General features: G+C 48.7%; 1 protein-coding gene across 1 annotated transcript in view; it reads left to right on the forward strand.

Moving 5' to 3' along the window:
• The first annotated feature begins 12,881 nt into the window (after nt 1-12,881).
• Nucleotides 12,882-13,312, forward strand: part of LOC136466018 (MADS-box transcription factor 6-like) — a 1,611-nt gene continuing 1,180 nt past the window's right edge. The window contains exon 1 of the mRNA XM_066464532.1: nt 12,882-13,308. Coding sequence (XP_066320629.1) covers nt 13,142-13,308 — 167 coding nt within the window. The 5' untranslated portion in view covers nt 12,882-13,141. The remainder of the gene's footprint in view (nt 13,309-13,312) is intronic.

The following is a 13,312-nucleotide window of genomic DNA, read 5'->3' on the forward strand; positions in this document are numbered from 1 at the left end:
CAATGAAATATAGCAGTAAGCGTGTGTCTAACCTAATAGCAGGGTATGCTAGGGTAAGGTTGCATCAAGGTAAAGGCCATCAAGTAAGCATACTACCATGCAAGTCCTATCATAGTATGATTTATAACAGTAAAGTAAAGCAATAGCAGTTCTATATTAGCCATGCGTAATAGGTGCTACGAGATTGGGTGGTATATGGCACCTTCAGTGTAGTCGTCTCCGTACTCCACACGGTACTCTTAGTCCTCGTCCGTCTGGTTCCCCTCTAAATCTGCAATGATCGTATTATAGTCACGTTAGCGACGTCTATAGAATAGCACAAAAAGCAATAAAAATTCAAAAGAGCCAAATGCACTCAAACATGGGTTTATTGCGTAGAGCTGGATTTTAGATGAATTTTGGTCCTGGTCTTGTATTTTTCTGAGTTCGTATGAATTGGTTATGAAATTCTGAAGTTTCAATCATTTCTAAAAGTGGGAAAAAGGCTCAATTAATATCGTGCTGACACGTGTCACGCTCCTGTTGGTCTACGTGGCATGCTGACATCAGCATGACGTTAGCATGATGTCATCATCTCAGTTCAGGTACTGACAGGTGGGGTCCCGCATGACGTCAGCACGACATCACTCAATGACAAGTGGGTCCAGCGGCTCTGTGTCGCTGACTTGTGGGCCCGGTCTAAGTCATCGTCAAGTCAATCGAGTGAGTCAACGGTCAACGGATCACAGTCACTAACAGGTGGCCCCGGTCAATGGTCATTGTTGACCAGTCAATGGCCAATACAGGCCGGGCCTCGACTAGGCTAGTTAGGCCTAGATATGGGCTAGGCTTTGGCCTGCCATGTGGTGCGCGCTGGTACAGCCTCATCATCTTACTGGGCCACTAACGGGCCGTGATCCACGGGCGTAGGTGAGGCGTGGTTCATGGTGAACCCGCCTGTGTTGGTCCATAGACCACAGAGCCGGTCTATGATGGACTTGGTCCACTTACTCCTTCCTAGGGTTTGGTTCACGTGCACGACGTGGTCGTGGTCGAAGCTCGGCGGAGCTGCTCGGGACATGGTCGGTGAGGTCGTGGTCAGTTCTCGGCGGAGCTGCTCGGGACATGGTCAGTGAGGTCATGGTCGGTGCTCGGCAGAGCTGCTCAGGACGTGGTCGATGTGGTCGTGGTCGGAGCTCGGTGGAGCTACTCGGGATGTGGTCGGCGTGGTCGACGAGGGGAAAATCCCCTCTTCTTCCCCGACGGGGCTCCCGCCGACGGTGAGGTCACCGACGAGCTTCTCGGGTAGTACTGGTGCGCGATTAAGGTAGCCAAAAGCATCGCCAAGCCTCAGTGAGCGCAGTGGTGGGGTCAAGGTGGTGGCTAGGGCTTCCTTGGGCTCTGGCCATGGTGAACGGCGGCGTGGGTTCGTCGGCGTGCATGAACAGGGCTGCAGTGGTAGTGAGAGCCCAGTTGGAGGAGCGTGTGAGCTCTACGGTGCTTCTGCGGCCATGGTGGGCGTGTTGAAGGAGCTCCTGGTGCTCCTAGTGGCTCCGGCCATGGTGGTGGGGGCAAAACAGAGGTGGTGGCACTCCGATGAGGTGCGGTGCGGCAACGCAGGGCTCTGGTGGGCTTCTTCCTCGGCTAAGGTGAGCGCGGTGTGTCTCTCGTCGGGGCAGAGCCAGTCGGGGTGTCAACGTCGGCTTTACCGCGACGTAGAAGATGCGGTGGTCTCGCCATGGTTGTGCTCCCGGCCATGGTGAGCATGCCCGTGCATGTGTGCTTCTGTTCCGATGTACAACGCCATGGCTAGGGTCCTCCATTTGGCTGATGACAGCGCGCACGGTGCGTCCTGGGTCTCGGCAAGCATGGCCATGGCGGTCTCCCTAGCTAACCAGTTGGGCTAGGCTGGAGCTCGAAGCTTCAGCAAGGTTTTGATCATGGCGGTGCATGTTCCATTTGGCTAGGGAGGTGGTCTCAGCAAGATGGCTCACCGCGGGAGCTCAAAGGCGATGGTGGTATTACGGTGTCAACGGTGTAGCCGAGCCAAGCCAGGACAGATGTACTCGCCGTCTTCTACGTCGGTGGCTCCTCCCTTCTTGCTCCGGCAGCGGTGTCCTTCTCTGCGCTTCTCCTTCTCCTCTCGTCCCTCGGCTTAGTGTGGTGGTGCGAACCGCACGGCGGCGGCGAGGTGAATGGAGGGCTACGGCTTGGGGTCCTCCTTTTATAGGCTGAGCTCCAAGGGCTCCAATGGCGGATGGCGATCGGGCGGTGGTGATGCGTGCGGCGCATCCGACGGCCCGCGTGCGATAGCATAGGCGCGGCACAAGGGGAAACAAGGTCATGCAATTTGCGTGACCCTAGGCCCGCGCCTGCCACGCTGGTCGGCTCCCGGTCGCGTGGTGGAGATTGCGTGGGCGAGGGGAAGAAGACGCTACTGTGCTGACAAGCGGGGTCGGCTTGTCAGCGGCTGTGCGCATGAAAGGGTAGGCGAGGCTCGGCTGGGCTAGCTAGGCCGGTCGAGGCAGGCTGGGCTGAGCTGCTGCCTCCTTCTTCTTTCCTTTCTCTTTTATTTGTTGCCAATTTGGTTAGGGTTTATCATAAATATTAAGTAAGTTAGTTAAATATCACATAAGGCAAGAGAATCCAAATCACAAGTGGGATTAAGGATGCATGCATGATTTATTTATTTAGGAATTTAATTACACATGTGGCATAAAACCAAACTATGCTTATGATTTTAACCTAGTTGGGTCACATCCAATCCAAAACTAGGGTTGGGCTTCTACATGTGTCACTCAACATCACATAAGGCAAACACAAAAAATTTGTAGTTGTGATTTTTGGTGTGTGGATTTTTTGGGTTGTTACAAAATGGGTCTTTAGAAACAAGCAAGATCAAGATGGGATAGTAGTAAGGAACAAAGCAAGATTGATAGCACAAGGCTATACACAAGTTGAAGGTCTTGACTTTGGAGAAACATATGCCCCGATTGCTAGATTGGAAGCTATTAGAATCTTGCTAGCCTATGCTTGTGCCCACAACATCAAGCTCTATCAAATGGATGTCAAGAGTGCATTTCTCAATGGTTACATAAATGAAGAAGTATATGTTGAGCAACCTCCTAGTTTTGAAGATGACAAGAAGCCCAACCATGTATACAAGTTGAAGAAGGCATTGTATGGCTTGAAGCAAGCACCTAGAGCATGGTATGAAAGATTGAGGGACTTCCTACTCTCTAAAGGGTTCACAATGGGTAAGGTTGACACCACTCTTTTCATCAAAAAGATTGGAAAAGATCTATTTGTATTGCAAATCTATGTTGATGATATCATATTTGGATCAACCAATCAAGATTTTTGTGATGAGTTTGGAAAGATGATGGCTAATGAGTTTGAAATGTCCATGATTGGAGAGTTGAGTTACTTCCTTGGTCTTCAAATCTAGCAATTGAAGAATGGTACATTTGTAAGTCAAGGCAAGTACATCAAGGACATGATCAAGAAGTTTGGAATAATTGATAGCAAGTCATTAGCACACCAATGGAAACCAATGGCAACTTGGATAGTGATGCAAGTGGAAATATGGTGAATCAAAAATTGTATCGGTCTATGATTGGAAGCCTACTCTATGTGACCGCTTCAAGACCGGATGTCATGTTTAGTGTATGCATGTGTGCAAGATTTCAAGCCTCACCAAGAAAAAGTCATTTGAAGGCTACAAAGAGAATTTTGAGATACTTAAAGCATACACCAAATGTTGGTTTGTGGTATCCCAAAGGAGCAAAGTTTGAGCTAGTTGGTTACACCGACTCCGATTATGCAGGATTCAAGGTTGAAAGAAAGAGCACATTGGGCACATGTCAATTGTTGGGAAGATCACTTGTCTCATGGTCATCAAAGAAGCAAAATAGTGTTGCATTATCAACCGCCAAAGCCGAATACATATCCGCCGATAGTTGTTGTGCACAAGTACTTTGGATGAAGACCACTTTGAGTGACTTTGAAATCAAGTTCAAGAAAGTGCCATTGCTATGTGACAATGAGAGTGCAATCAAGTTGACCAACAATCCGGTTCAACATGCAAGAACAAAGCACATTGATGTCCGCCACCATTTCATAAGAGATCACCAACAAAAAGGGGACATTTGCATTGAGAGTGTGGGCACCGAAGATCAACTTGCCGACATCTTTGGCAAATGATCTAGATTGGATCAAATTTGGGAATATGATCCTCACCCCATTGATTGACATTGATAGTCTCTACCTATCTAAAATTTAAACCTTTGTGGTCATTGATGACAAAGGGGGAGAGAAATAAAGATATAAGTAATAGGGGGAGAGTTTGACATAGGGGGAGAGATATGACAAAGGAAAGGGATCAATTGAAATTTTGAGCACACAAGTAGGGGGAGCAAGCTCATGAACTTGTATGGTGCATTTGAATGTGCATTTCATATGTTTGCTTGCATAGCACAAGTTTTAAATTACAAAATCCATGTTTGTGCGATGTATGCTAGTTGTAAGATTGAATGATGAACTTGAAATCCTTAGATTACTTTCTTTTTCAAGTAAGTTTTCACAAGTGGTATCTTTTCAAAGTATGTTTCCAAGTGGTATAGAGCTAACCATGGTGCTAAGGATGGTATAATGGTGCACTCCGATTGGTATCATGCTTCAAAGGTCCATCTTTTATACCTTAGCATCATTTGGTAGACAATGACTCATATATTTCCTATCTAAGCATGTGTGCAAGCTATAATCCAAACTCTTAGCACATATGTAGGGGGAGCAATAGCTACCATTTGGGGTTCATGAAACTTGTCCATTTTCTTTTACACATGGTAAATATGCTTGGGCAAGCAACATGGATTCAATTGTATTTCAATTCATATCTTTGTGAAAGGGTTGTCATCAATTACCAAAAAGGGAGAGATTGAAAGCTCTAGTTTGGTTTTGGTGAATTGATGAAACCCTAAGTGCTAACCTGGTTTATCAAGTGATCATGAGATAGGTAGCACACTCCAAGTGGTGAAGCAAATGAAGATCATAGCATGACAATGATGATGCCATGGTGATGATCAAGTGCTTGGACTTGGAAAGAAGAAAGAGAAAAACAAAAAGCTCCAGGCAAAGGTATGAACCATAGGAGCTATTTTGGTTTGGTGATCAAGACACTTAGAGAGTATGATCACATTTAGGTTTGATAGCCATACTATTAAGAGGGGTAAAACTTGTATCGGAATGCGGTTATCAAAGTGCCACTAGATGCTCTAACTCATTGCATATGCATTTAGGATCTAGTGGAATGCTAACACCCTTGAAAATGTTTGTGAAAATATGCTAACACATGTGCACAAGGTGGTACACTTGGTGGTTGGCATATTTGAGCAAGGGTGAAGAAGTTAGAGGTGAAGAGGAGTTAGTCTCGCTTGTCACAAGGTGACCGGACACTGGTTCTAGGGGAACCGACGCGTCCGGTCAGTTGTACCAGCAGAGATGCTGGTGTCGGTCAAACGACCGGACACTGGGTCTTGAATGACCTGACGCTGGCGAGGTGTGTCCGGTCCTGTTGTCGGGCTGCACACAGAAGCTAGGGTTTTTGACCGGACGCTGGCAGGGTCCGATCATGCATGACCGGACGCGTCCGGTGGGCAAAAGGCGTTTCTAGAAGCTTATTAGAAACGACCGGATGCTGGCGGCTCAGCGTCCGATCAGTATTGTGAGCAGTGTCCGGTCAACTCAAGTGACCGTTGAAGTCGGGACACATGGTTGTCGTTGGGCAACCGAACACTGAGGTCGAGCGTCCGGTCAACATGACCGGAGCGTCCGGTCAGCCTGAGTTGTGCCCAGTGAAGGGGTACAACGGCTCTATTTCGTGGGGGCATCTATTTAAGCCCCATGGCCGGTTGAAGCTCATATCTTTGGCCATTTACATTGGCATAGCAACCTTGTGAGCTTAGCCAAAGCCCTCCCACTCATCTCCATCATTGATTCATCATCTTTTGTGAAATTGGGAGAGAATCTAAGTGCATTGCTTGAGTGATTGCATCTAGAGGCACTTGATGTTCGTGTTTCGCTGTGGATTTTGCTTGTTACTCTTGGTGGTTGCCGCCACCTAGATGGCTTGGAGAAGCGAGGATTGTTGAGCGGAGAGTGGTGATTGTCTTCGGCTCCGATTGTGGTGATTGTGAGGGGTTCTTGACCTTTCCCCGGTAGAGAGTCAAAAGGTACTCTAGTGGATTGCTCGTGGCTTGTGTGATCCTCATCTTGTGTTGGTTGTGTGGCACCCTATTGAGGGTTTGGCGTGTGAAGCCAATTAGCGCGTGAACCTTCAAGTGAGTGAATCGCCACAACGAGGACTAGCTTGCCGGCAAGCAAGTGAACCTCGGTAAAAATCATTGTGTTCATCATTGATTCCGAGGTGATTGGTCTTTATTGTTATTCATCCTTGTGATTGATTGGTTCCTTCATCTACACAGCGGTATAACCTTCTTGATCACTCTCTTTATGTTATCGCAAACTAGTTGACAAGCTCTTTAGTGTAGCTAGTTGTGAGAGCTTGCTTGCTTGCTTGGTGTGGCTCTTTAGTTAGCCTTTGAGAGCACACTAACATAGAGTAGTATCATAGCTATTGTGTGAATAGATACTATCTAAACTAGAATTGTGATAGGTGGCTTGCATTTTGAGTAGGCTAGCGCAACACTTGCTTCGCCTCATAATTGTCTAACCATTTTGTTAAGTGTTGTTGTAGAAATTTTTATTAGGCTATTCACCCCCCCTCTAGCCATTAGGACCTTTCACCTGCGTTCGGACGCAGTGCCTGCGCCCCGTGCCCGCATCGCATCCCACGTGCTCCGTCCCTTCCCAACTAGTGCCAGCGTCCGGAACCGCGCCCCGCGCCCATCCCGCGTCTACACGGCAGAACCACGCCCCGCTCCCATGCCGCATCCGCACGGTGGAATCGTGCCCATCCCGCATCCATGCCGCGCCCGCTTGGCGAAACCATGACCCTCGCCCACCTGGCCCACATGCGGAGATGCACGCCGCAGAGACGTTTGAAGGCCTCAGGCGCTGGCTCATGAAACAAGGCAGCACACCAACAATAGTAGGCAGATAACGGCCTGCGCACAATGCAAGATCTACTTTTAAAACATCCATAAAATAATTGTAACATAAGTCTAAAAATAGACGAAACACTTGAATATATGCGTGTATAGCCATTGCAACATGTGCAACACCAGAACAACTTTTAAAACATCTGGATGAAACATTTGAAAACAACGACTGAAACACCTAAAACATAGACTTGCAACATGTGTATATTGTCACCGCAACATATGCAATATCCAAGATTAATTTTTACAACATTCAGATGAAACGCTTGAAACATAAGTTTGAAGGGGCTGAAATAATTAAAACATGGCGTTGCCGGTGGCCATGGCCTACCTTGTGGGGGATTGCGGTAGCCAGTAAGCTCGGGTCAGGGGAACGTTGAGAGCAAACGGCCCAGCGGCGCAGGTCTCCCCTTCCTGCCGCAGTGTCTTCAGCCGCCGCGAAAGATGAAGTCCGAACCGGCGACGACCTCCTCCTGGTGGCGTCGAGGTGGGGGCGGCATGGTGCATGCCATGGACATGGCGGGCGAGGTGGATGGGGGCACACTGGTGGATAGGGCCGAGGCGCGGGATGCACTACTGGAAAATTGAATTGCTCTGTGGGTGAGCATTTTTTCTCTGCGTTTTTTCGGCACGCACAGAAAAATGATGAATTTTCTGTCGTTTCAAAATATCCCGACAGAAAAATACAAAAACCCACAGAGTAATTATATGATTTTTCTGTGCGTGGGAGTAAACACATGAAAAAATAAATACTCACAGAAAAATTGAAATTATTGTGTCGGTTCTTTAAATCCTCATAGAAAAAATATATACATGCATAGAAAAATTGGTATTATTGTGTCGGTTCTTTTATAAACGCATAGGAAAAACATACACATGCACAGAAAATTTGATGCGTGTAGGAATAGAAAAGGTAGTGAAAAAAAACGCAAAACCACCTAGACCTAAGGGCCTGTTTGGTTTCTGCAGGACGTCCTAAAATTCCTGTCACATCGAATGTTTGGACACATGCATGGAGTATTAAATATAGACTAATTATGAAACTAATTGCACAACTTGCGACTAATTTGCGAGACGAATCTTTTAAGCCTAATTAGTCCATGATTTGATAACGTGGTGCTACAGTAACATGTGCTAATGACGGATTAGTTAGGCTTAAAAAAATCGTCTCGTAAATTAGCCTCCATCTATGTAATTGATTTTGTAATTAATCTATATTTAATGTTCCTTATTAGTATCTAGACATTCGATGTGACATGAATTTTAGGAGTGACTAGAGAACCAAACGCCCTCTAAATCCTCCATATGCGGCCGGCACCCCACCCCATCGCAGCAGTACACGCCGCCCACGCTCGCACGAGACAGATCTGCCGCTCCCACCTCATCCCATCACTCCCAGCTCCAGGTCCGGCGCCCGCCGCCACTCAGCCCACCCGGTCGCCGTGGCTCCTCGGGTATCCCGGCGCGCCAACCGCCGCTGCCCAAGTCCGCCGTCGCCCTCGCCCGACGCGCCGCCTGCCCCAGATCTGCCGTCGCCTAGCCCCACTGGCGCATGGCACCCCAAGCGCGGCCTATCCTGGCGAGCGGCCCCTCCCGACGCGTCGCGCCGCTGGCCACCGCTTGCCCCACATCCGGTGCCGGCGCCACCTCTCTTGCGCACGGTGTCTTGGGCACGGCTAGTGCCGGCAAGCGGGCCCACTTTTGAAGCCAGCAACGGCGGATCTAGAGGAGCCCGCCGCCACACCCCTTCCATGTCCGCCACTACCCATTCACCGGATAACATGTGATGTGGAGATGTCCTGGTTTGTAAGCATCGTACGTGATAACGTGCACCAAACCTTCTCAAATTTTTATCACATCCTCCACATACGATATCATGACATCTCGACCGGTTTCATGATTTTCGGACTTCGTTTGTATTTTATAGAATTTAAAAACAATTCGTCCGCAAGTTTGTGGTCATGTTTCGTGAACAAGATGTTCGAAATTTCATGTCCGTTCCTAGATACGGCCTCACACTACACTCAATACCATGAATATCATTTTTTGAATCATTAAATTTCATTATTCGATGCATGTGCAGTTCAAATTTGCAATTTTCGAAAAAAATTCAATTAAATGAAATAAATTAACTAAATATAGCAAATAGTTCGGGAAATGTACCAAATTTCAACATGGAGTACCAAGTACTGTAAGAGGACTACAGAAAAAGTTTGGAGGTCAAAATACAAAAAAAAAATTGGTTTGCCGAGTGTCATCTTTTGACACTCGGCAAACATGCTCTTTGCCGAGTGCCAGCTGCCAGGCACTCGGCAAAGTGGTATTTTTTATTTAAAAGATGCAATGTGGTTTAGGGTTTAGATTTAAAAAAACACCTTTGCCGAGTGCCCCGATCTGGCACTCGGCAAACCGGCCTCCTTTGCCGAGTGCCAGATCGGGGCACTCGGCAAAGGGTCCATCCACACTTAATCACCGAACCATTACCTCCCTCCCTCCCACACACGTGCGCCGCCGTGCCCCACCCGCTCACCCACCGGCGCGCCCCCCGCCACTCTTCCCCGCACCGCGCGCCGGCCGCCGCAGCCGCAGCCCCGTGCCCACACAGCGCGTCGGCCACCGCAGCCGCAGCCCGCCCCCCTTCCCTACGCCACGTGCTGGCGCCTGCCCCCGCCCCCGCTAGCCCCCGTACCCGCGTGTGGCCGAGCGTGGCCAGCTCGCCCACGCCGACCCGCCAACGCCGGCGGGTGGAGGAGGGGAGGAGGAGGAGGAGGAGGGGGAGGAGGGGGAGGAGGGGAGGAGGAGGAGGAGGAGGAGGAGGGGGAGGAGGAGGAGAAGGAGGAGGAGGAGTAGGAGCCGGTCCTTCCCCCGGCCGCGCCCCGACACCGCCCGTGCCTGACCCCGTTCCCGACTCCGGTGACCCCGACCCCGACGCCGCCTGCCCCTACCCCCGGTGCCCGTCAGGTATGCCCTCTCTCTTGTTGTTGTCGTGGTAGTGATAGTTGTAGTAGTATTAGTTGTAGTAGTAGTGCTAGTGGTAGTAGTAGTAGAACTAGTGGTAGTAGTAGTAGTAGTAGTGGTGGTAGTAGTAGTAGTAGAACTAGTGGTAGTAGTAGTAGTAGCAATAGTGGTAGTAGTAGTAGTAGTAGCAATAGTGGAAGTAGTAGTAGAAGTAGTGGTACTACTTGGATATATTCTTCTGCATGGATTGATATCCAAACTACATGGCTTCTCTTGAGACATATGTGCTTGTCGGCCATCGTGCCGTTGTTTTTTACAGGTTTTGGAAACCTCACCGTGCAGGGGAGGTTCTGCCGAATTTTTTTTAAATGACAGTATTTTGTTCCATTTTTTGTAGAGAAGAACCCGTCAGAGCCGAGTCGGAGTTCCCGTCGCCGTTCCGGTCTGCCTGCACCGCGTCGCCTCGCCACTGCACCAACCCGCCACGGCCCCGCTAGCCTAACTCCGCCGCCACCGTATGTATAACCCCTCTTTTCGTATCATGATCGTAGATCGCGTAACCCAGTTAGGCGTCTCCCGTTCGAAAGAGATACGGTTGGAGGTATACAGATCTTTGCATATCTATGACCGTATCTATTTTGGATTGTCCACGTTTTTTGGACAGCACACGGAGACGTAGATGGGTTAGTTTTTATGGTCTGCTCCGGTCCGAGACAGAGTTTCGGCATCACCTCCCTATTGTTCTCCGGATACGCACTCTTTTTTGGCAGGACGTGTATCTGGAGAACAGCGAGCAGCAGGCCCAGGCGTAGAGGCTGACGGACATTATAGAGTTCCTACAAGGACTTGGGCAACGTGTGGACTTCTCTCTGCCAGCTAGGCTATTGGTTCCACCTCTGCCTCCGCGTCCTGTAGCTGCAGCTACTCCTGTGAGTAAGAAAGTTTTTTACTTCCGCTTGTACTTTGCTTGTATAGCATCTACCTTCCTAGATTAGCTATCCAAATAATCTTGTCTCACATGCAATCTTTACTCTTTTGTGCAGTCTCCATCTGAAGGCGGTTCGAATAATCCACCTCATGCACCTCCGAATGATAGAGCTGGGCCTTCACCACAATCGCAGTGGCCGAGATGAGTGCATGCTGTATTTTTTTTATTTGTTGTTCACTTGGTGATAGACTTGCGATATACTTGTGATGCACTTGTGGACTTTGATGGACTTGTGGATTTATTTGGATGGACTTGAGCACTTCTTATTATATATGTGATATATATTGTGATGGATGTGATATGTGCGGATGGATGTGTGGATGGATGAGATATATATGTGATGGATGAGATATATATGTGATGAATGAGATATATATGTGATATATGCTTGTATGAATTTATTTATCATGATGGAATGTAAATAAAAAATAAAAAAAAATACCGTTTTGAGTCATTTTGTCGAGTGTTGCACTCGACAAAGGACCCCGTTGCCGAGTGCCATGGTCACATCACTCGGCAAAGCGGAAAATGGGCGCTCGGAAAACCGTTTTTCTAGCTTTGCCAAGTGCCAAGACCATGGCACTCGGCAAAGATTTTTTTTTAAAAAAAATTCAAACTTTGCCGAGTGCCAGACAGAGGGCACTCGGCAAAGAATTTTTTTTAAAAAAAATTCAAACTTTGCCGAGTGCCAGCCAGGGGCACTCGGCAAAGAATTTTTTTTAAAAAAAAAAATTCAAACTTTGCCGAGTGTCAGCCAGAGGGCACTCGGCATAGAATTTTTTTTTAAAAAAAAAACTTTGCCGAGCGCCGGCCAGAGGAACTCGGCAAAGATTTTTTTTTAAAAAAAATAAAAAATCTTTGCCGAGTGTCTGCATGGTTGGCACTCGTCAAAGAGACCATCAACGGAGCTAGCGCCGTGACGGTCGCTTTTCTTTGCCGAGTGCCCGATAAAAGACACTCGGCAAAGAGAGCTTTGCCGATCAATTTTTTTACCGTGTGTTCTTTGCCGAGTGCCGCACTCGACAAAGGCTTTGCCGAGTGTAATTTGGTGTTTGCTAAGTGCCTTACGCACTCGACAAAGAACCTGAATCCAGTAGTGAAAGGCGGACGGCTCACAGCATATCATATATACATACATATATATATATATATACATATATATATACATATATACATACATATATATATATACATATATATACATACATACATATATACATACATACATACATACATATATATATATAGACACACACACACGCTACTGCAGGCAGCACACAAGTCGATCGTAATAGCAGCACCCAAGGGAAAATTGGCAATTGGGGTTATGGAATCAAACAGGGATCTATATTTTTGGGCAGCCTGCCTCCGATCCACCGGTCGGATCGGAGAACGGTTGCATCATATCGGAGGCGCGGCGTGGTCCAAAGCGAAAGCAACGGCGCAGGGCTGGGAGGAGCCTGCTGGGACCCAGGTGAGGTGCATGGCGACCTGCATGGTTTGGGTTAGGCCTAGGAGGTTCTCTCTCCATGGGTAGCTCGCCGCTTTGGCCGCCATTCTCGTGTATGCCTGCCCAGCCCATGCATCATGCATCGCGCCGTGTATATTTGTGGCGTGGGGGCCGCCGCATTGGAGCGCCCCCGTTTCGGCACGGGCCTCCCAGTTAGGGTAAACCCGGGCAGTGGGTAACTTGGCCAGCGCCACTCCAAATTTACCCTCCTCTCCTTTAATTTAAAGCTAGCTGAGAGATGATAGAGTGCAGAGGGAGATAGATGGATGGATGGAGACGCGTGAAAAAGATGCGATGCGAGAGAAGAGACCGGCAGCGTGCTACAGGGCAGCCACACACAGTGACCCTGCCCTTTTTCCCGGTTCTCTCCACTGATATTCCGCTCTTTTCCTGTCCTGCCCCGGCCGAGCCGGCTCATTATATCGTCGCGCACAATGCAAAGCTTAGCACTTGTGGCCGGCCTTGTTTTGTTGGGTGTCGTCGCCTAGCTAGCGGATAAGCAGGCAGCAGAAGAGCAAGCAAGCACAGCGGCTGAGTGAGAGAGAGCAAGCAAGCTCGGAGGGGAGGACGGAGGAGAAGGAGATCGTCATGGGGAGGGGACGAGTTGAGCTGAAGCGGATCGAGAACAAGATCAACCGCCAGGTCACCTTCTCCAAGCGCCGCAACGGCCTGCTCAAGAAGGCCTACGAGCTCTCCGTGCTCTGCGACGCCGAGGTCGCGCTCATCATCTTCTCCAGCCGCGGCAAGCTCTACGAGTTC

Source organism: Miscanthus floridulus, chromosome 7 (assembly GCF_019320115.1).
Source record: "Miscanthus floridulus cultivar M001 chromosome 7, ASM1932011v1, whole genome shotgun sequence".
Classification (NCBI taxonomy): Eukaryota; Viridiplantae; Streptophyta; class Magnoliopsida; order Poales; family Poaceae; genus Miscanthus; species Miscanthus floridulus.